The sequence below is a fragment of the Sander vitreus genome, chromosome 5 (genome assembly GCF_031162955.1).
Source record: "Sander vitreus isolate 19-12246 chromosome 5, sanVit1, whole genome shotgun sequence".
NCBI classification, from domain to species: domain Eukaryota; kingdom Metazoa; phylum Chordata; class Actinopteri; order Perciformes; family Percidae; genus Sander; species Sander vitreus.
This window is the reverse complement of record NC_135859.1, coordinates 15,360,724-15,383,644: the sequence shown is the minus strand read 5'-3', so window position 1 is coordinate 15,383,644 and position 22,921 is coordinate 15,360,724. Positions and strand designations below refer to the sequence as shown.

Below are 22,921 nucleotides of genomic sequence, written 5' to 3'. Positions count from 1 at the left end.
TCACACCACCATCAGTGTCTAGACTCCATCGGGGGATCAGCTTCTGGCTTTCTAACCCCCTAATTATATATCATTTCATAATGATGGAGTCTAATCTCCAAAGACTGTACACGTCATATCATGTATTCGTTCAATAAATCTTTGCATATCTGCAACAAATTCTCTCCTGATTGAAATGAAAAGAGCTGAAACTTTGACTAAGGGAAGAGAAGATTTATAGTAGCATATTCAAAACCCATGAAATACTTCTCTGTGTATTTACAAAAACATAATACAAGAATAAAAAAGAGAAAATTAACACATCACAAATGGAGTCCCAGGAAACAGAAAACATGGTTCAATTTACAAATGCATCTTGTACTCCCACTTATGGCTTCAATCTAACACAAAAACAAAATAAAATATCTCTGTTCAGTTGTGATGGTGCATAATCAGTCCATCCCTCCCTTTTGCAATAATTCTCTCCAGAGTTTTCTTTAAATAATAATAATATCAAATACACATACAAGACAGAGGAGCTACATTTGTAAGCTGTACACTTTGCAGTAAGGGAGAGGGGAAATGTTCACAGGCATATCAACCTTTTGGACACGATGATAATACATCTTGGGCAGTGAAAAACGTTTAAAACATTGATTAAAAACAAACTTGTTTCGTTTCTGTACCAACCAACCCTTTACATCACACTGTGATCACAGTTTATCCAGATGGCAATAAAGTACGAGTGACCAAAGGGACTTTATAAGCTTGTGTCCTGCAGTTTACCCCTCATACTGGTCATCTGTCTTTGATTTCTCTCTCTTTTTAACATTTTATGTCAAGAGAATGTGGGCCATTGTATCTATTTTGCAACTGTGGCTCTAGGACATAAACTGATAAATCATTTGGACAAAGAACTAGAGATGTGAGAAGCCTTAGGAAAAAAACTCACAACAAATCATGTAACTACATGCACAGGTTCAGTGTGTCCCCTTGTTAGATAACAGTTATATATATATATATATATATATATATATATATATATATATATATATATATATATATATATAAAAAGCTGATCTTTTGCTTCTTCCCATTTTAATCTTTGCCCTGTGCTTGTACAGTTAACAGAATGTAAAATCCTTTAAAGGGAACCTCATACTGGGGAGTCTAACAGTTTGAATCACACAAAAGGTTATTACTTTTTAATCTGTACTATTGGGAATCAACCTTGGTGCAAACCTTCTTCCCAATTGTTATCCTTACTGCTCTCAGCAGTCAGCATATCGGATATGATTTAAAGTGAGACTATAACTTCTGAAATAACTAAAACTCACCATCGCTTAATACAGTACACTCAGGGATTTTGTTTGTACAGCCTTACTTGGTCTGGACTAGTAGCACAGTTCAAAATGCATGTGGTCTCATTTGAAGCCTTGAACAAAGCTCTTTTTCCCCCAAAAAACAATGCTATGTGACTTCAAATTCAAACGCAGACGAATAGTTCAGGTTGTGCTGAAGCCTTTCTGCAAATCATGATTAAAGAGCTGACTTTGAAGAGATCTTATTCCACATTTGTGGCTGGATTTGGGAATGGAAATTCAAAAAAATATCAAAAGTATAGAGCAAATAACAGAAAGACAAATATCTGCACAAGCCTCAAATAAACATTGGGGTAATATGATTATGATGTCAATTCTCTTCAGTAATGGACAAATGTATTTGTGAAGACAATTGATGTTCCACATGACAACCAGTTAGATTTAGACTTAACCATCAATCAAAACATGTCTATATCTCTTTAAATTCTTGAGAATTTAAACTTTAACATGATTAGGATACGGACCATTGGTTTTTGGGCATAAACTCTGCAATATGATGCAAAAGGCAGACACGTCTGTCTGTGACTGGAGTGTGTGCACAGTCTCATACACACTATATGCAAATATACAAAGAGTTCTCCTCCGGGTTGTTTCAATTTGGTTCCTTTGTACAGTCTCATAGTTGCAGAGGATGAACTGATGAATGTAGCAGAGTCACCACTTAGAACGGGAGAAGAAACAGGAGAGAAGAGACGTGGACAGAAACAATGGAGGGGTGGGGGTAGTAGGAGGACCGAGCCTGGGGCAACTGTCCTGGCTAGGCAGGTGGTGGTGGAGGAAGAGTCACTGGCCTAGATGACATCACATCCGGTCTCTCTGCTTTTTGCTAATCCACACTGGGCGACTGAACCAAACCTGCTCCCAGAGCCTTCACACGCTCATCGTCATGTTTGGAGAATACTAAAGATAAGATGGGGCGAAATAAGTGTGTGAGTATGTGAGAATACTGGTGTACTGTTATACACCAGTATCCTGATTTAGAAATCCCTCCAAAATCCCTCCAAAATGCTACGGATTAAGTCAAATTATTGTCATGAACACTTAACTATCGAACGTTCGACATTATGGGAATCATGCTTTTTAGATTAAAAGATTGATACCACTTACATGTCTGTACAGTAACTGAAGCTACAGTAGAATTCGCTTACTGTAGCATAGCATAAAAACTGGAAACAGGGGGAATCAGCTAGCCTGGCACTGTCAGAATGTAACCAAATCTGCCTACTAGCACCTAGTAACTAGTGACTAATTAACAGGTTATATATTGTTTATTTAATCCAAAGTGACTTCCTTGAGTATTGCCAGGCAACCAGTGGAAACGTATTCAAACGAGTTGATTAGTATATTAAGAGATGCTATTAAGTAGCCTTTTTTTCCTTTGGACAGAGCCAGACTAGCTGTTTAGCTTGATGCTAAGCTAAGCCAATTAGCTGCTGGTTGTAGCTTCATATTTACCTTACAGATTTGAGAGTGCTATCAATTTTCTCATGTAACTCTCTGCAAGGAAGCAAATAAGTCTAAAAGTCTTACCATTTGTGAACCAATTTTTAACCTAATTCTATGGTTAACTTATATGGTATGGAGTTTTGAGCACTAGCCACCTAAGCCACTTCACATAGACTAGATGGCAATTGACGTACACTTTCATTCTGAAAAGGGTTAAGGAAGTTTCCTCCCATCTCTCCATCCTCCCTGGGGGTCCCGGGCTGGTTACTCATACTTAGGTTACCAGGAGAGTTCTGTAAAAAAAAAAGTAGGCCTATGTAAAACACAGCTTGGACGTCAGATGTGCAGTGCAATGGCAAACTGCAGTTTCAAAGCAGAAAAATATCTTCTCTTACCTTGGGGAGACTGTCCATATCACCTGACCCTAAGAGAGGGAACACAAGTATCAACACAAATCACCATTATCAAATGAGTGCTCGTTTTTGCTATTTGATAAATTAGGGAAAAATAGAACCAGAAATGTAGTGTCAATGTAGCACATACTGTACAAGCTACTTGTTCCTGTACCTAACGATCCATTCATGTGATGGGGCTCCATTCCAGCCATTCCCCCTAATGGACCGTCACCACCTGCACCCATAGGGAACTGAGGAGAACATACACAGGAGATAATAATATACCTAAAAAACATAACTATAACTCATTGTTGACATCAAACAACTATTACATCCACACACAAACTCTACAACCCCATAGGCTTCCATAACAATCATCTGCACTTCAGTACACTCAGACAAACTGATACAGAGAGAGAAATGTCTCACATTTGGCCGGCTTCCACCTGGAGGGACTGTGTTTATCATAGTGTACATGTTGTCGCCAGAGTTGGTTGAATCTGACATAACAAACGGAGAAACAATAAGAGGATAAAAGAGCATAAACCTACATGTATAAACACACACACATGAATACACAGCGCTTACCTGCTGGACTTGGCATTATTGGGGTCCCAGGTGGGCCCCCTCCTCCTGGAGGTCCCTGAAATCACAGTTTGGGTTGCCATAAGATTAATTCATGAACTAATGAATTTCAGCATTTAACGAACAACGGCAGTTTAAACTCAAACATACATACCACATAACTTCCTGGAGATGCAGAAGAGTAAGGGGTCTGCAAGAAGAAGAAGGCAATCATGAAAGATATGAAACAAGTGTTGTAAACTTTCCGTTGGGTGTCCTTGTTACAACACTTACTGAATTGGAGTTTTGAGGATTTGGCCATGGTCTGCCCCCACCAGGTCCCCTGCAAAACACACACGCACGCACGCACGCACACACGCACGTGCACGCGCACACACACACACACACACACACACACACACACACACACACACTTTAGTTTTCAGCTTTTGGCAAGCTTCTTTGTTTCCAGTTAACTTGGACAGAGTTGGCAACAACAAGATCTTCTGTTGCCAGAGAGAGGTGATGGGAACAAGTTAAAAAGAAAAGAAAGAAAGAAGACAAAATAGAGGAAAGCTGGCTTCTAGCTTCACTTTCAGACCCAAGAAAATACAGTAAAGTTGTAATTAAAAGGCTACAGAAAGGATATGGTTGACTGCATCTACTGTAGTGAGAGATTAAGGTCATTTGCAGTTTAACGTTCATCCGAGAGAGAAATGTGGGGAGATAATTTACATTTAAATTGTGTGTGAGTGCAGATTAGATTATGTTGATACCACTCACATGTTCATGCCAGGCATCCCAGGACCAACCAGGGCGTTTAGTGGTGGTCTCATCCCACCTCCATAGCCCTAAAAAAAGAAACAAAGCGTCTTTAGTTATGTCAACAAGAGAGTTAGCCTGGGAAAACCCTGACGAACTTCCGGCAAATTTGAGATTTGCTCTGCAAGTCAGTCTGGGCAGGAGCCCATTCAAGCCCATTTCCAAATCGAGGCACCAATCACAACCGTTGAGGCGGGCTTTACACAATGACGATAGCGCAGCGATGGCAAGCAGCTTTTTGTTTACATTCAACATGACGGCCACCGAAGCACAGCAACGCGTTGATGCCGCTGTAGCTGCTACGTCACCCGGATCATTGGTCTGATTAGTTGAAGGACTATCCAAGTCCGCTGGTGACGCCCCTTTGGAAATGGGCTGTGAATGAAGCTTGCCCAGACCCACTCTCAGTTACAACTGAGAAGGGTCTGGTGTCAACAAGGCTAGAAGAGAGTTACTATCCCTACCAATGCTTGTAAATAACCCCACAAATCATCTGGTGCCATACCTGGGGCCCTAGCGGTACCATGCCTCTGGGTGGAGTCATCCGCTGCATTGGTCCTCCCATATTTGGATGTCCTTAAACACAAAAAAACAGTCAAACTACAACCAACCATAGTTTTCTTTCAAAGAGTTTTCTATTATTCAGTCGGCCATTCTGGGTCATGTCTAGCCTTATAGTCTTGCTTTAAGCTAAAAGAAGTGGAACAGTTCTATGATTACATGTAGTTTATCTGTTACTGTGAACAACTCTTGTCATTGTCTTCTGAACTCTCTCTTCAAACAAGCATGTTTGTCTGGACACTGCAGTATTTCAAAACCCCAAGAGGACATCAACTTCTGAGATGATGAGATGTGTTTGTCTGGTACAAACCATCATATAACATTTACGATTTTTGCTTTCTAACACATTTTCATTCTCATGTTGAGTTTAACAGTAACTTAACATCCTGAGTCTTTTTATACATGCATAATGTATGTGCTGTCTGAAGGAGTGAGTAGTTTGTGTATATGGAGGTGTACTTAAAGGATAAGAAGATATCTTCTTATTACTATCAACAAATCCCAAACCAATTAATTAATCCATCTAACAGTTGTCAGTGTAGCCACAGTCTGATATAGCTTATGCCTTCATGCCGTACAACTTCATTGTCGTCTAAAAACTATTTAAAAAACATAAAGATGCCATACTTTTGCACTGGGTGACACATTACTTCATTACGATGAACATGGCTAATGTGTGTTATTCCTCACATCTTATCACAAAAAAAATGCAGTTACTTCAAAATAAACTACAACAACCAAGTCTATCATAATAATTAAATATGTCAGAAAATGCAACAGATTGGCTCTTTAATTTAGCCACTTTAGCACCGTGGCTCTAAAATGGCAATGTCAGCCGGTCCACAGCTTTAGTCCAGACTGATGATGAATCCTACTTACTTTGGTGACCTGACTGTTTCTCTAGTGCCACAATGAGGTTGACAGTTTGGGTTTTTTAGTGAAATGTCTTGAGGACCACTGGATGGTTTGCCATGGTATTTGGTACAGCAATCCGTGGTCCCCAGAGGAGGAACCCTAATGACTTGGTGACCCTGGCTTTTCCTTAGCACATTTGTGATTTTGAGTGAACTATCTCAACATCTACTACATGGATAGGCATAAATGTTGGTACAGACATTCATGTCCTTAATGTTTAATCTTGCACCATCATCAGGTAAATGACCAAAAATCTGCAAAACTAAAGACATTCCCATTATTCTCAGCTGTACTTTAGTAGTTTAGTGCTAATTACCAAATATTGGCATGTTGGCATTGTCATTGTGAGCATGCCAACATTTGCATTTAGGTCAAAGCACCACTGTGCTGTTTGTGCATGCCAGTGTGTCTCTGCATACCTTGCTGTCTTGTGGGGTCCATTCCACTGGGTAACATATGCTGTCCACCTGGGACTCCAAGTCCCTACAGAGGGAAGAGGATCCATCACCAGCATTATAATCACAGTAACACAGAAACTGTATATTTCTACTACCCACAGTACTGTCTGCTGCCTGCGGGTGTCAGTGTGGCTCTTACCTGATTCGGTAATCTGAGAGGTGGTCTGGGTCCTCCGGGGTATCGAGGTGACATAAACGGCTGAAAAAAACCCAGCATGAATCCAGGTTGAATCACCCTGGGTTATAAATTCTGTTCACACAATCTATTTTAGGGCTGCTGTGTCACACAAGGCTGTAGTGAAGAGAGTCTTCATAACCTGCCCATGTCAAGAAGACTGTGTAACAAAACACTATACTTAATGCAAGAGATTTTAAAGGAAAAAGTGTGCAGTATTTACATACTTTCATCGGTTGATTAAATATACTAAAGAAAAACATACTGTGCTGGGTTGCCAAGCCAGATGACAAATTATGGTCCTTTTATCATAACCCCTTTCACAGAAACAAAAGTGGTAAACAAACTGTATGGAGCAGCACTATGGGAAGTTTTTTTTTCCACTCTCCAAAACATGAAATGCACAACTAACTTTTAAATTTCGGGCTCATTTTCGTTTAACAACAGTTTCATGATAGTAGACTCGGGAAGCTGGCCACATTTCATTGGATTGGGTTTATGGAAAAAGACTGAGAGAATAAAAGATGAGGTTGGTTAATAATGATGTCAGTGTATGTGTTAATTGTGTGCAGTTTGGCAGCATGTGTGAGAAGCTCTTTTGCAGCTGTGAGTGGGTTTTCACTTGTCCTCACCACAGACAGTAGCAATGCTGTTGCTATGTCTGCTGAACTGATGCCACCGTGGCCAGAAAAGCCAGTCTGCAGTGTTGAAGAAGCAATACAATAACTTGCCACTAGAGAGCAATGGCCCACTTGTTTTTATCAGGGTCTTTTCTTTGATTACCCCTCTTCTCATCTCCCAGCTGTGCTAAAGGTCCATCAAAGACAAACAGCTACACTATTGAAGTAATATAATAATTTACAATCTTGTTTTTTAAACATGCGTGAACAAATATATACAAACTGTTGAACACAGAAAGTTACTAAATTAATAAACTGAAATAAACAAATGACGTTAAAAACGTGACATGTATGTATTTTTGCGCGCATGGCTATGCATAGTCTGTGCATTGTCTGTGATCAGCATTTATTTTACCAATAAAATTCACCGCGCATGCTGTGACATTCTCTGATGTAGTCCATATGCAAATCATTTTATGGAGCCTGAATGAAGAACTGGCAATCTGGTAATTGTTACGTTTCTTTAACCGATAGGTCTTCAAAGAATAATCAATCTTCAGAAGGAGATGGAAAAGGATGCTTGGAATTTTTTGAAAGCGGAGCTGAGAAATACCTATGAAGGATATCGATCTGCGTGTCAGATGCGAGTGTCTGAGTTTGACTGATAATGATGGTTAATCAATGTACAACTGGCAGAGTCCTTCTGATGGAGAACAGAGATGATCTGGGACAAAGCTGCATGTCTGAGTTTTTGTTAGCGAAACATTCATTTCTCCTGTCAGAATCTTTTCTTTCCGTTTTCATAAACACACAGTGGTGCCCCCACACACACAGATTAATGAAGATTATACACACTGTACTGTAGATTACCACTTACCTGAAAGAATCCTGGAGGGACTGGCCCCACTGGCATGCCCTCTCCTGGGGGAAGGTTCCCAAGGACGGGGCTGGGAGCTGCTGCAGCACTCTGAAAGATGCAAACACACCCAAAGAAACTGAGTTAAACTCACAACTCAAACCAGTCTGCAGAAACTCAACACCTCTTTGCTCAGCAGTGGTGGAAAGTAACAAAGTACATTTAGTAAACATACAACCTATATAAACATTTGAGGTATTTACCAGCTGCGACAGCAACACTGGTATTGTTTTCACCTTATGAGTGTGTGTGTGTGTGTGTGTGTGTGTGTGTGTGTGTGTGTGTGTGTGTGTGTGTCTCATTATGGCAAAATGTGGTCCTTGATACACCTGCTGTAGCGGGAACTACCACAGAAGTGGATATGAGTACTTTGCTAGGGATTTATATTTCAGCGCCGGAAGTAGAGGAGTAGAAAGGGAAGGGGTCTTGAACCCCCCACTTTACGTCCCTGGCCCAATTTGGAGTAATGTCTAGTGTGATCCCATCGCAAGATGGTCTCTAGTTTAGTTTTAGTGTTTTTATTTCATGCTACTTTATAGTTGAACTACTTCCACTGCACTGCAAGAAGTATATATTGTACAGATACGTATATATTGTATAATTATATTTTACTTACGATGATGAAGTTATAAAATATGATGCACTGTTCTGGATTAAACTACCCAACAAAATATAAAAAAGACCAACAATAAAGTTACACATCAATGTAGTACTGTGAAAGTGATTAAATAATGTACTATACACTTGAATAACACTCACAGGGGCATTTATTTTGCATTATAAGTACTGAACTTTTACTTCTGATACCTGCAGGTGCATTTTCCTAATAGGCACTTGAAGTTAAAATAGCTATTTTTACTTAAGTAAAGGCTCTAAATACATTCTCTACTACTGATGCTCAGCCAACGCATACAATTCAGCACCTCTTCTGAACATGCCACCACTGAAACAATACAAGGGTCTTCCCCATGTCTCACTTGCAGTCTCTCCCTCAGTGGGATATTTCCTGTTTCTGCAGATACCCTGCCATGCTGGCTCACGTTTATTTTTATACCTTGTGTTTTTTTGTTGTGCTTGACCCAGACGGGCGGCGCTGGCATATTTCAGCACAGCCTCTGTCTGCTTCCTGTGGCATTGTACTACTAACTAACCCGGAGTTACCACCCAGCACCAGCCTTTTCCTCATCAAGTCTACAGACCAGACAACATGCAGTGTGGGAGAGTGTACATCCATAAAAAGTCTAGTATAACTGCAACAATACTCCATTGGGTAATATTAAAAATGAGGACTAGAGCGATAAATCAGTCGGGCTAATATATCGTCCGACATTAGACCATTGCAGATATAAATCTGTATCTGCATATATGTTGGTTGATCAGTAACAAGAAATTGCAGTGCAGAAATGCCAAGAACAGTAAGCAAATACATGCCTGTCTGCATGTATTTTATTTTTTCAGTATCTGCCCACTCTCTGTCCTATTTCTCTGATCTCTGCTCTCGCTTTCTCTCCCTCTCTGAAGCTCCAGTGAAATTCCCCCAGTCTCTGAAGTTTCCGCCAGCTGACTTTTTAGGTCAGACAGGAACAAGGTTTAATCAGAGCTGAGATAAAAGCGGTCTGACGACACTACTGTATCCTCTTCTGCTCCACCCCACTACCCTTGCTATTCCCTCTTCCTCCCGCATTCTGCTTCATATCTCCCAAACGTGAATGTTCGGCAACAGAGAACAGGATGCCATGCAGCTTTTTGCTGCAAACAGAGCTTGTATTTGTCTCAGCAGATGAATGTATGGATGGACACAGATGGATTTTGTATCTCTATGGTTCAGTGGTGGGAGACTGGATTTGTTTTTTTTGTGTCTGTGTTTGTCTGAGTGTACAACATCATGCACAGCATCAAGTGTGTGTTGGGATTTCCCCCCCCTTTGTTTTCCTCTTCCTTCTCGCACCCTGGATTACCCAGAATGCCTTTACTCCCTGGCAGCCTGGAGGTCTACTGAGTTTACCTTCACACAAACAGAGAGAGAGAGAGAGAGAGAGAGAGAGAGAGAGAGAGAGAGAGAGAGAAGAAAAGAGGACAAAGCAGAGATTATGAGTGTGCATGGTTGTGTGTGTATGTGGCAGTGAGTGTGTGAGTGCACTTAATGTTTGTTTGTGTGGGAAACTGGGGGAGGGAAAAAATCTACCTGACCTGCTGACAAAGCAGCATTTTCCAAATACAGCAACAAGAAAAAAAAGGACGAAAAAAACATGGCAGGATATATCTGCCCCAAAACCAGCACCACCCTCCATCTATGGAAAACGAAACACTGGCAACAACACTAACTCCTCTGGTGCTGACAGTCTCTCTTGATTAAGAATCACAAATCAGATTCAAATGACATTAGAAAATCAGAATGAATCACACTGAGTAGGATTCACTAAGCCTCTTTAGTTTTTTTCCAGTTGGTTCTTAAGACACCACAAAGTCGGACGAGTCACATGGTTTGCATAGTGATGCCTGTATGTACTTTGTGCAGCAGCATTTGTAGTACGACATTTTGTGAAATAGGCCTATGTGCTTTCTTGCCAAGAGTTATATGAGAAGATTAATACCACTCTCATGTCCGTACTGTTAATATGAAGCTGAAGAAGATGGAGAAAACAGCTAGCCTGTCCCTGTCCGAAGGTAACATAGATTCTGCCATATTTCGTTTAGTCAGCAGAGACAGTAACAGAAGTGGTCGCTATGGCAATGCACGTCCATATATCTGGGGGACGGTGATTCTGAAATGGGGGTTGTATTTGTTTGGCAGTTGAGTTCAAACATCAACAATCTTCGCGCCGCATCGCTCACTGCACCTTTAAGTACAGTACGGTGAGTTCACATCAAGGTTTGTTTCTGTACAAAACGAATTTCAGGGATTCTTTCCATGTTAAAGGTTTATGATAAAAATGATCAGCCAGCCTCGAAAATATTGTCATCGCCCTAATAAAAAAAAGCAGTACCTGTTGGGATATAATAAAAATCCCTGTCCAACGGAACCATAGCTGAACACATAGAGCCTGAAAGTTGTGTTGTACTAAAGCACTGAGAAAATAATCTGTAAAGTCAGTTCAATTGAACTGATGTGAAAACAAAATGAGCGCTCATTCAAAGCGTTGGTGGCAAACAGGCGATAAAGGTTAAGGATTTGCAGACTCATAAAACCTGCTATCTTTACAGACTGGGAAGAGATGGTGTTAATTTCAATCTAAAAAAAAAAAAAACGCTTACGACTCTCGGTTTACTAATTACCAATATCTGCTGACTTGTTGATGCTGATAGAGAATTATTTAAGGATCATTTAATGTTTATTCTATTGGTAACGACTTAATGTTCCTGTCAATAAAAGTTAGATTAAACATGCTGATGTGCTAAGACCTTTACTGTACCTCCCCTCCATTTGAACACTAACACAACATGACTGTTGATAATTGTGTGAGATTGCAGGGCTTCACCTGATGCAATGTGACCACATCAGTGGGGTGCAATTAGTTCGAGTTAGCTACAGCAGCGTAGTGACCAGGGCGTTAAAGGTCCAATCCAGTGTGTAACGTTTATAGTTGTTCATTCTCAAAAAACGTTCACAAACTTGTCCTTTTCATGAATATTTACCACCACCATCAATTCCAAGTATTCCTATTGGCTTGAAATTTTACATTTGCGTTTGCATGAACTGGGGTAGACCATGGATGTATTAGGGGTAGACGCTCCATATTCATGCGCCATCTTGAAATACGTTAGCCGGTAGGAGACATACAGGATATACTGCTCCGCCTTTCGCGTTTTTGCTGTCACATGATAAACTCACAGGTGCTGCTAATGGGTATTGTCGCTTCCCGGCTCCGGCAAGTTTGAAGAAGGAAACATGGAGGACCACAAGTATTCAAAATCCAAATTTCCAAACTTCTTCTTCGCCCAGGAAAAAATAAAAAGGATATTGAAAAGAGCAAGAGACCGGCGTCATCTGAAAAAAGCATGAAGGCTACCGTAGCTGTAATACATACTTTGAACTGCGTGGCACGAGAGAGTTGATTGCGATATATGATCGCTAGATGGGAGAAATTCCCACACATTGGACCTTTAATGTTTAATGTTGGCTGTCATTAATACACTACTGTAAATGACTCTGAATTAGACTCAATGGACCCTTGTTGGCCAGTTCTGTTGAAATACTGCTTCACAGCCAAGCTCAACATATTCTAGCACTTAACCTTTGTAAACATCAACACACACACACACACACACACACACACACACACACACACACACACACACACACACACACAGTGTAGTGAGTCAAGTAATACCCATTGCACTTGACTTAATGAAATTGATTGCCGATTCAATTTGAGAACAAATTGTAAGACCCATTATAAGACCTAGGTTATCTCACACATTCGTAACTGGTAAATGATAGCTAACTTTTTAGCGTTTTTAATTTTTATTACTTTTAATGAAATATGTTAATTTCTTGCAGGTTAAGGAGCATCCCATCCAAACCACTCCAAATGATCTGATCGCTCTCTTTATAACAGTTCAACTCTATTCTGCTTGTATGTTCCAGAGTTTTGCTCCCTCTTCATTGATTATCTGTCTTATTTGCCCATGCTGCCTGTCCTATTTTTAACAGAGATCCCAGAAAGATTTAAGTCTTAAGAATCTGAAAACAAGACAATCAATTCATCCGTCTGTCCATTCAGCAACCACCACATTAAGCCTTTTGATTTCATTTCAATTGTTAAATGATCTGCTCTTTCTGGCCTGTTGTTTACTATGATCTCTACATTTGTCGTTACTGGCGTTGGAACCAAGAGGTGTTTGTGATGAAACCTGAGGCAGTGGAACGGCCCCCACATGTCCTCAGATGAACACCTGCATCTCCTGGCAAACTCATTTGTTGCATAAATTATTCAAACCCCCCCCTCTCCAGGAGAACAGTATACTACAGACTACATTATACCTACAAAAATACAAACAAGACATTCAGTACAGTGCACTACAACATCACTGAATGTGCACTAAAGTATAAAGACAAAATTTTCCCCAAAAATTAGGGAGGATCGATGCCTGAAAAAAAATTGTGCCAAAGATTATGATGTCCAAGATTTAAAAAAACTGGAAAAGGCAAGAGTCTCTTTTTTTCCCATGTGGACTGCATAGTCATGGTATTTTGTGTAATGTGTGTGCAACGTTTTCCTTGTGGTAAAGAATCACCAAGATATATACATACACCAACAAAAAATATACAAAGAAAAAGAAATAAAGTGTGATAAATGTATCATATGTCAATATCAAAAGGACTTTGCATGAGTTTTAAAGGTCAAGTTGTCCAAGCAGAAGTTCAGACGTCTGAGGACGAAAGAACAAGAGTAGGAAGACATCAGGCATAACAATGCTACACCTAATGTGTGCCAAAATGACACACTTAACTGATATACGACCACATTGCTTTTCTCCGATCAAGCATCCTTTGCTTTACAGGATTGCAGAATGAGTGCTAAAATAAGAGTTGACTCATCATGGACAAAACAAAGAAAACATGTATAGTAGGTTTTAGATAAAAAACATTCAATATAAAGTCAAAACATGCTGTGCTTTCCTATAGAAAACACCAACACTGTTGAAGGAACTGCAGACTACACTACAGTTCGCTACTTTACAACCTAATCAGACTTTCTTAATCCCATCAGACTAAAGGGCTCAGTAATACTTAATGAGATAACTTGCAAACTCTTTCATCCCTATGTGTTTACTGATTGTGTTTCTCGCTAATGTCTGCACATAATGCATGCATACTGTTTGTGTGTGTGTGTGTGTGTGTGTGTGTGTGTGTGTGTGTGTGTGTGTGTGTGTGTGTGTGAAGGTGGGGAGTCATTTTCATTCAATACTTCAGAGACCGAGAGACACTGATGCGTGAGTGGAATCTCAAAAGGCTGTCTGTGTCTACCTTCTCTCCGTCTCTCTCACAGTGACTCAACCTGCATCGGCCGTTGTCTGCTTTCTCCACCTCTCGGTCTCTCACAGGCACACTTTGCTTCATGCACATCTCTGCTCTGTCTAATTTTTTTGTATTCTTGTACCACCCCATAGCAATTTTTTTTCTATCACACATCTGGAAGTAGAATTATAGACAAGAATAGGGCTGGTGATATTCTATATTTTTCTTGTTAACAAATCCCATTGTTACCTCCGTCCTCTGTTAGATGCACACAAATGAGCCACATTGTTTCACCCGGCGACATGTTCCCTCATTAGGGTCAATAAGGTATTTATATAAAAGTCCCCAATAAATGCACTATGTACTCTTGTTTGATATGATACGATTAAGATCAATTGTGAAAATTTTTCAAAGATTTATATCTCCAGAAGTAATGAGTGGGCTTGGTCCAACAGACAGGGTAGCAAACCATTATTTCATTGTCGATAATTGAAGATTTTCTCTATTAATCGATTACTTGTTTGCTCTATAAAGAATTCCCACAATGGGGGGTGTGGAAGGGTTCCCACTGAGTCACAAGGCCACACGCAGTACAACAGGATCTACAAATGACACACCACACAGGAAGGAACTCCATCCCCCCTCCCTATTTCCCACTCCCTCCATCCTCTCAAATGCCATTAGTCCACTTCCTGAACAAGGGAGGAGGGGGGATGGAAAGAAGAGATGCTACCAGTCTGCATGACTGACACACACACACACACACACACACACACACACACACACACACACACACACACACACAGCGCAAAAATACATTCACATACTCACATTAAAGTGTGAGAGCGGAAACACAATAAGAAGATTGATTTCTGCATTAGTGTATGTGCCCAGAAAATAACTTTGTCTGTCACTCACTGTCTAAAGAATAACTATTGCATATCTATATCTATAACTAAGGGTTTTAACATTAAAAAAAACTCGGGCAGCACAGAAGTAAGAGAGATAGAAGAAGTGTGTTTAGCAGCGTAGAGATGAGAACGGGTGTGCTCTGCTTTTAACCATGTATTATTCACAGTCTCCTGTGGTGACCAGAAACAGACAACACGCTCTACTGTCCAATCCTGAGCCAAACTCACTTTTCAATTTCAAGGTAGATAGGCTTAAATTCGCCCTCTGGCATTCAAAGCTCCCTTTCCTAACCAAAACATGCCATATGTTACACCAATAAAACACAGCAGCGAGTGGAAAAAAGTGTTCCATCCATACACTTCATCCCAGATCTCTGCTGTTTAGAAACAATATCTGGCTGTGTGCAAGCTGCCAAGAAAAAAAACAATATTATGTGAGTGTGTCAATGTATTTGTCTGTTAGTTGTATGTTAAACATGGGACAAACCCAGGTTGCTTTGGCTGATAGGCCACAACTTGGGTCTTGTTTTTGATATAGATTATTATTCTTTAGCATAATGAACATGGACATTGTAGTTTATTTTGAGGCAATCCCACATACACTTCCCTGCTGCCGTGAATATGCACTAGAGTGTTAAATATATATATATATATATATATATATATATATATATATATATATATATATATATATATATATATATATATATATGCGCCGGGTGCAAGATAGGGCCCTAAGTATTCAGTAGGAACCACTGTGCTTGGGGTTGAGTACCATTTTCATGCATGTACAGTCTTTTTAGTTTGTTTGTTTTTAGATATTTTTGGGGGCATTTTAGGCCTTTATTTGTATAGGACAGCTGAAGACATGAAGGGGGAAGAGAGAGGGGGTAATGCCATGCAGCAAAGGGCCGCAAGTCGGAGTCGAACCTGCGGCCGCTGCGTCGAGCAGTAAACCTCTATATATGGGCGCCTGCTCTACCAGGTGAACCAGGTGCCCAGTCTTGAGACATGAACACATTGTATGTTTTGGTCATTTTCATTGAATTTGACATAAATTCTCCTTATCCTTTAATTGCTGAGTTCTGGGAATGTGGCAACATTACCAAAAAGAGGTAATATGGAGCAATGAAAATAAGACCCAAGTTGCAATAAACCAGGAAAGACAATCTGAGTTGGACAGAAATGGAGGAGGAAGAGGTCAACCTATTTCAACCTGTACAGCATCCTTGGCTCTCGATGTTCACCCTCTCCATCCTTCCACATCTTTTCAATCTTTATCACTTTCAGCAACACATTATCCCGCAGAACAGAATTCCTTCCAGCACCCACGCACTCTCTAGTGTAACATTACAGGTGATTACCAGGTAAAATGGCAGCACAACACTAATCTACTTGGTCTTACTGAGTGATTACAGGTAGGGTGATATCAGCTGCACAGGGGGTGACAGTGAAACAACTGGCCGTGTTTCCTTTATCACTGATGTCATTATTGACCCCTGCAGACATCTCTGAGGCTGCGAGGAGCTGTATAATATGTGAGGTGGAACCGCGAGCTGATGCACTGTCAGATACACACACTGAGCTGAAAATGATAGTCACTTTGGCACTGGGGAGCAACACTGCTCCCACCACTATCTCACTTGGTTCAACGACATGGGGGAGATAAGGGAGATGGACTGAACACAGAGGAGAGGAAAGGGTAGAGAGACACAGAGAAAGATTTAAAAGCCCCGGCTTGAAATGAAGAGGGGAGAATATGTCATGGTCTTTTCTATCTGGTAGATCGATGTAAAGACAGAGAATCGATTCACCTGCAATCCACAGATCATGTGGTCCTTAACACTGAATGGATTCAATTAATTTCAAATATATCAGAGTGCAGTTGCAGGGACTGAAGAGTGGATTGGAATTAGAAAATTGGCAGAGTTGTTACAAAGACTTATCAATCAAAGCCACAGGAAGAAATAGTGAGAAGTCACTCTCTGTGTCTTACATTGTACTCCTTATAATGCTAGAGGGGCAGACACACAAGACAGCACAAGATAAGAATATGGGTGTCAACAGCAAAAAAACCACTGGGGTTAGTTGAGGGTCAAAGAGATAACGTGCTGGTCTGAACATGTCAGCATTTTCGCTTTGCCCTCATGCTCTCCCTTCGTAGTCCTGCCGCAACTTCTACAGCTCAATCTTTGGATCATGAACTATAATCCCTCACAGACACACACACGCGCGCACACACACACACACACACACACACACACACACACACACACACACACATTTCTGTAACTTCTCTCCCGGATGGGTCAGGGAATACTGGATGCTAAACTGCACAATGTGCAAAAAATACACTCACTTTGGTTGCATTTCCACCTGGTATTAAAATCCGACCTGAGCGTGGCCGGGTTGGAGCAGTGGGTAGAGCAGGCGCACATATACTGTGAGGTTTATGCCTTGACGCTGAGGTCCAGGATTTGAATCTGACCTGTGACGATTTCCTGCATGTCTTCCCCCCCTCTCTCTCCCCTTTCTCACCTAGCTGTCCTAGATGTGCGCCTGCTTATGGAGTTAGATTCCTATCTTTATTCAAGAGCGCATTCTTTCAATCTCAGAGCATTTCTCACTGATATTACGTTCAGATTTTGTAATAATTTCCCTCAAAACCTTGCTCTCACACTCAAATAGTCACTGCTCACGCTTGGATTTGCTTGGATTTGTTTGTGCTCAAACTTTGTGCTTGGACTCATATGTTGTTCTGTGGACAGATTTTCTTCTCTCAGCTTTGGCCCTTCTCGCACTCAGCCTGATTCTACGCGCTTGCAAATCTTCTCTTCTCGGATCTCTCCTGCACGCTTGGATTTTTTTGTGTTACAACACTATCAAAATTCCACAACCAATAGAATGCCAGTGTTGACCAATACCCCGTACAGGGTGCGTTCGTTATATGTTAGAACGTCCATTGCGGGCGGCTCCTCTGTAACCATGGGTCTGTAACCAAGTTTATTTACCCCCGCCGTCCATCGCTTTATTATTAGTATATGTCAATAATGTGCACAGAATGGTCGACGCTCTTTCACCAGCACCCATCAGGAAACGGGAGAAAGCTTTAAGTGGGACATATCAAGTTAGGTCCACAACTACGAGGGTGAGTAACATAAATGTAGCACATAGCATATGGCGCTAGCCATAGCTAGCCTAGCTTGATGTCCGTAAACAAATAGCTTTTCTTCATACCGGTAGTTTAGCTAGCTAGATTGAACGACATATGACTGACAGTGTGTGTGTATTTACAACTGGTATGTAATGACCCCACTTTGCTAATATCAGACATGTTAGAGGCAATAGTAAAACCTAAACCGTAATATAACTGAAAAACAAAAGAAACTGGATTGTTTGTATCAGTTTTTACATCACTGTTGTATGTTTTTTCAGATATTGTTCTAAATTCTTATGACATTATTTTAACAATAATAACATTCATATCTATCTGTATAGAAAGTTGTAAGTACAATGTCACTCCTATAATAAAACACTATTTAAAATAGCAGTTATTTATTTTTACCCTAATGAAATCAATACAAAGTAAACTGAACAGAAAAAAAACAAGTATTTTGTTTCAGTTTCTCTTCTTCCAGGTGTGACTGAAGTACCCCTGTTGAGCTGCATCACATCTGCACCATGTGCATGGACCAGTGTTGTACAACCACACTACTGTGTTGTTCCAGTCAGTACATTACTCCCAACTCAAAATCCCATTGGTTCCCCCTGTACTCACCTGTGTGCAAAGGGCAGGCAGCAGTGGCACAAACCAAGAACGTTGGCTGATAATCATGTAATTGTAAAATCATGTTACATACACTTATCATTTCTTTATCTTGCTTAAATTCACAGGGTGCACAACCAGGCCTGGGAGAGAAAATTACTGTGATGTCCACAAATCCAAAGCAGAGAAGGTAAGGTAAGATAGTAATGATGTTAAAGAAAGCTATGTACACCTAATATATTATGTGTTGAGGTCTATGAATAGGAGCACACTATACAAAGACAACAGTGGAGAGTTGCTGGATCTGTCTGTCCTCAAAGTGCCAGAGATCTACAAGGACTTCACCTGTTTCTGCACCATCACCTGCATAATCCAAGTGATAAAATAGAGAACTATTATTTTCTCTGCTTACAGGTGCCTGTAACGTCTGCCGATATATACAATCAAATTAATAAATGTTGATAAGTATAACTGATATTTCTTAAATAATTGTAGTTTTTAAGAGCAATAAGATACAGATTATTAAAGCCATGTTCATATTTGCAACAAATTAAAACCCTTATCAAGGCAAATAGGTTTTTCATGTTCTGTAATCTTTATAAAAAAAAAAAAAAAAAAACTTGCAGGTTGTTAAACGGCTTTAATTTACCATGTCAAAACAATGAGTAATTCATAACAAACTGCACAATATTTGACATAAAACATAAAAAGCGTATGGTTCATACTACTGTAAAGCAGTACACTTTCTTACAATTTTTCTTACAATTTCAATTAAAGAGGAGGTATATACAACTAGTAGAAGATAAATTAACTATACAAGAGCAATTAAGGTAAAGTTATGAGGTAGTAGCAAGCTAAAGTGACGTATAATCAATAGCAGGGAGTCAAGTCAACAGTGTACACCAGAATAATATATACTGTGATTAAGTAATGATTATTAGTGTTGCAGTATGGAGAAAAACCAAGTCCCATATGACCCCAAGAGACTTTAAGTGCAGCTGTTGATGATGTTGCAGATGGTTGTAGTCTGTAGCCAGCCATACAGTAGGTCGATCTGGAGCAGCAGGGGGACTTCTAGTTTTAGGTTGGTGATAAGACACTGTGCTGCTATGATGCAGCAGCTCAATAGTGGTCGAGCCCTTTAGCCCCAACTGGAAGAAAATAAAATAAAACAAAATACTTTTTCTGTTCAGTTTGCTTTGTATTCATTAAATAAAGAGCATATCATTTCTAGATCTGTTTTTATTATAGTGGTAAAATTATACTTAACATTAAGTTTTATACAGACTGATATGAATCCATCATTTTCAGACTGTTATATGAAGGAATGAAGACTAAAATTCTGATGAACAACACATAACATGAGGCAAAAACTGACACAATCAATCCAGTTTCTTGTGTTCTTTCAGTTATATTACAGTTTAGGTTTTACTATTGGCTCTAACATGAAATTAGCCAAATCCCCAGGAACACGGTTAACCAAACGAGGAAAAAAACAAAGTGGGGTCATTAAATACCAGTTGTGAATACACACATACTGTCCGTCATATGTTGGTCAATCTAGCTAAACTATAAAGAAAATATATTTCTTTATGGACATCAAGTTAGGCTACATGCTAGCATGTCTGAAATTAGCCAAATCCCCAGGAACATGGTTAACCAAACGAGGAAAAAATACAAAGTGGGGTCATTAAATACCAGTTGTGAATACACACATACTGTCAGTCATGTCGTTCAATCTAGCTAGCTAAACTACCGGTATGAAGAAAAGCTATTTGTTTACGGACATCAAGCTAGGCTAGCTATGGCTAGCGCCATATGCTACATTTATGTTACTCACCCTCATAGTTGTGTACATAACTTGATATGTCCCACTTCAAAGCTTTCTCCCGTTTCCTGATGGGTGCTGGTGAAGGAGCCATCCCCAACGGACGTTCTAACATAAAATGAACGCACCCTCAACGGGGCAGGGATCATTTCATTGGTCAACACTACACCTGGCATTCTATTGGTTGTGGAATTTTGATAGTGTTGTAACACAAAAAAATCCAAGCGTGCAGGAGAGATCCGAGAGGAGAAGATTTGCAAGCGGGCAGAATCAGGCTGAGTGCGAGAAGGGCCAAAGCTGAGAGCAGAAAATCTGTCCACAGAACAACATATCTGAGTCCAAGCACAGAGTTTGAGCACAAGCAGAGCAAATCCAAGCGTGAGCAGTGACTATTTGAGTGTGAGAGCAAGGTTTTGAGGGAAATTATTACAAAATCTGAACGTAATATCAGTGAGAAATAATCTCAGATTGAAAGAATGCACTCTTGAATAGAGATAGGAATATAACTCCATACCTGCTCTACCCACTGAGCCAACTTGGCCACTCGGTGCTGTAGTTAACGTTTTGATCACTTATCAGCTGCAGCAGGCGACTGGAGCGGTGCTTAGGCGCAAACAGGAAATGCTCCGTAGACCTTACGGTCTCATTTCGGAGACTGCTCGGTTCGGCCTTTGTGGGCTTCGAAGGCTGCAGCCCCTGCATTTGGACATAGCTCTCGAGATCCGACCACTCAGACTACATTCGGAGGGGGTCTGGGCCACATCTGCACATCTTGCCACATTCTTATAGCAGTGTGTACGCGCATGTGTCCTGGGCCACATTAAGGACCGCCTACTTAACTGTGAGCAGAACAACATACTCATTAAAGTATTTGATATATGTCACAGAAACCACTGAGAGTGAATTGTGTTATTTTATTGTCGGTAATGTGTCAGTGGTTTTGTTCCAGTGCTGCCTGCTATTATATCTCCGGCTGTCTGAAGCTCTGTGCCCCACAGTTGCCTGGAAAAGGCAGTTACATTAACCGTCCCCAAATTCACGTATCTATAGGCTATTACTACAGACATTTCTGCTCTCAACATGTTTGCTGTGGAGTAACTATTTAGAAACTGACATGCCTGAATGGTCAAAGCAGCAGCTGTCGAACGTTGAAGCGGTTTTATTTCCTATAAATTCTTCACAATAAAAGTCCCACGCAGATTTTTTTGTGAAGCAGCAAAATGTCAGAAAATGTAGGGTTTTCATTAGTATGTTTCCAATGTATGATTTATGTGAGAGTAACAATTGAGACACACACACACACACACACACACACACACACACACACACACACACACACACTTTTATTTGGATCTGAAAGGCATCGCAAGAAAAAAACAAGATCCAAATACTCTGGGAAGAGTTATTGACAAGGTCACAGGTCTACATGGCTTACACACACATTTACAGTTTGGCTGAAACAGAGCAACATTTTGCAAGTCTTTTTGCAAAAGTTTTTTTGTTTTTGCAGCCCCCTAGCTGCATCCCCCTGACCACATTCTTATGGACATGGCCTAAACTTCCAAATACCAGAGTTATTAGTTTACAGTTGTATCCAAGTTGGTGAATGAGATCTACCAGTGGTTGATATTTCAATAGTTTGGAATAGTATAAGTGTCAATTACAATGTCAGGAGTGTTTAGAATGTTTTTGAAGTAGTCACTGTCAGATGTGTTATTATGGAACCAGTTGAATTTTACAGTGCTGTGCTTGTAAATCTTGCTATCATGTCCATAGTTTGCTGTTTGCAAGTCCTTTGCAACCAGATCAACCAGACGGTCATGTCTGGCCACATACAGTCCTTTATAATTGTAGCCTCCGTGTAGTATGTGTGCAACCGTTTAATTTTCCTGTTGAGTTGGGTGTAATATGCAGTAGGGTTTGTACTTTGATGAGTACCATGTCGCCAGATAGTACCTGGTTGGGAGACACTGTAATCTTGCTTTAATCATGAATATTAGGATGTCATCTGAGATTGAAGGGTTTGTCAGGACAGAATGAGATACAGAGTGGTCGGCAAATTGGAGTAATGCAAGTTTTCCTTGCAGTCTGAGCAGTCCAGTGCTGTCTGTTTTGGGTCTGTTTAAGGTGAAGAATTGAGGCTCTTGTGTGTTTAATCTGTAGTTAGTGAGATGTATTGTCTTTATTGAGGATCGCCAGGGTGGAAACCAGTGGGTTGGTG

General features: G+C 40.4%; 1 protein-coding gene across 6 annotated transcripts in view; it reads right to left on the bottom strand.

Moving 5' to 3' along the window:
* Nucleotides 1-1,041: 1,041 nt before the first annotated feature.
* ssbp2a (single stranded DNA binding protein 2a) overlaps nt 1,042-22,921 on the bottom strand; it is a 55,325-nt gene continuing 33,445 nt past the window's right edge. For 4 of the 6 annotated variants that reach the window (XM_078250532.1, XM_078250537.1, XM_078250534.1 and 1 more), the window contains 13 exons: nt 8,195-8,284; nt 6,662-6,721; nt 6,484-6,547; nt 5,094-5,164; nt 4,550-4,617; nt 4,061-4,109; nt 3,942-3,977; nt 3,791-3,845; nt 3,632-3,702; nt 3,351-3,453; nt 3,203-3,231; nt 3,002-3,100; nt 1,042-2,261 (listed from right to left, as the gene is read on the bottom strand). In XM_078250532.1, the coding sequence (XP_078106658.1) occupies nt 2,232-2,261; nt 3,002-3,100; nt 3,203-3,231; nt 3,351-3,453; nt 3,632-3,702; nt 3,791-3,845; nt 3,942-3,977; nt 4,061-4,109; nt 4,550-4,617; nt 5,094-5,164; nt 6,484-6,547; nt 6,662-6,721; nt 8,195-8,284 (825 nt within the window). In that variant the 3' untranslated portion in view covers nt 1,042-2,231. The remainder of the gene's footprint in view (nt 2,262-3,001; nt 3,101-3,202; nt 3,232-3,350; nt 3,454-3,631; nt 3,703-3,790; nt 3,846-3,941; nt 3,978-4,060; nt 4,110-4,549; nt 4,618-5,093; nt 5,165-6,483; nt 6,548-6,661; nt 6,722-8,194; nt 8,285-22,921) is intronic. The other 2 variants (XM_078250533.1, XM_078250538.1) reach the window with 1 other exon arrangement.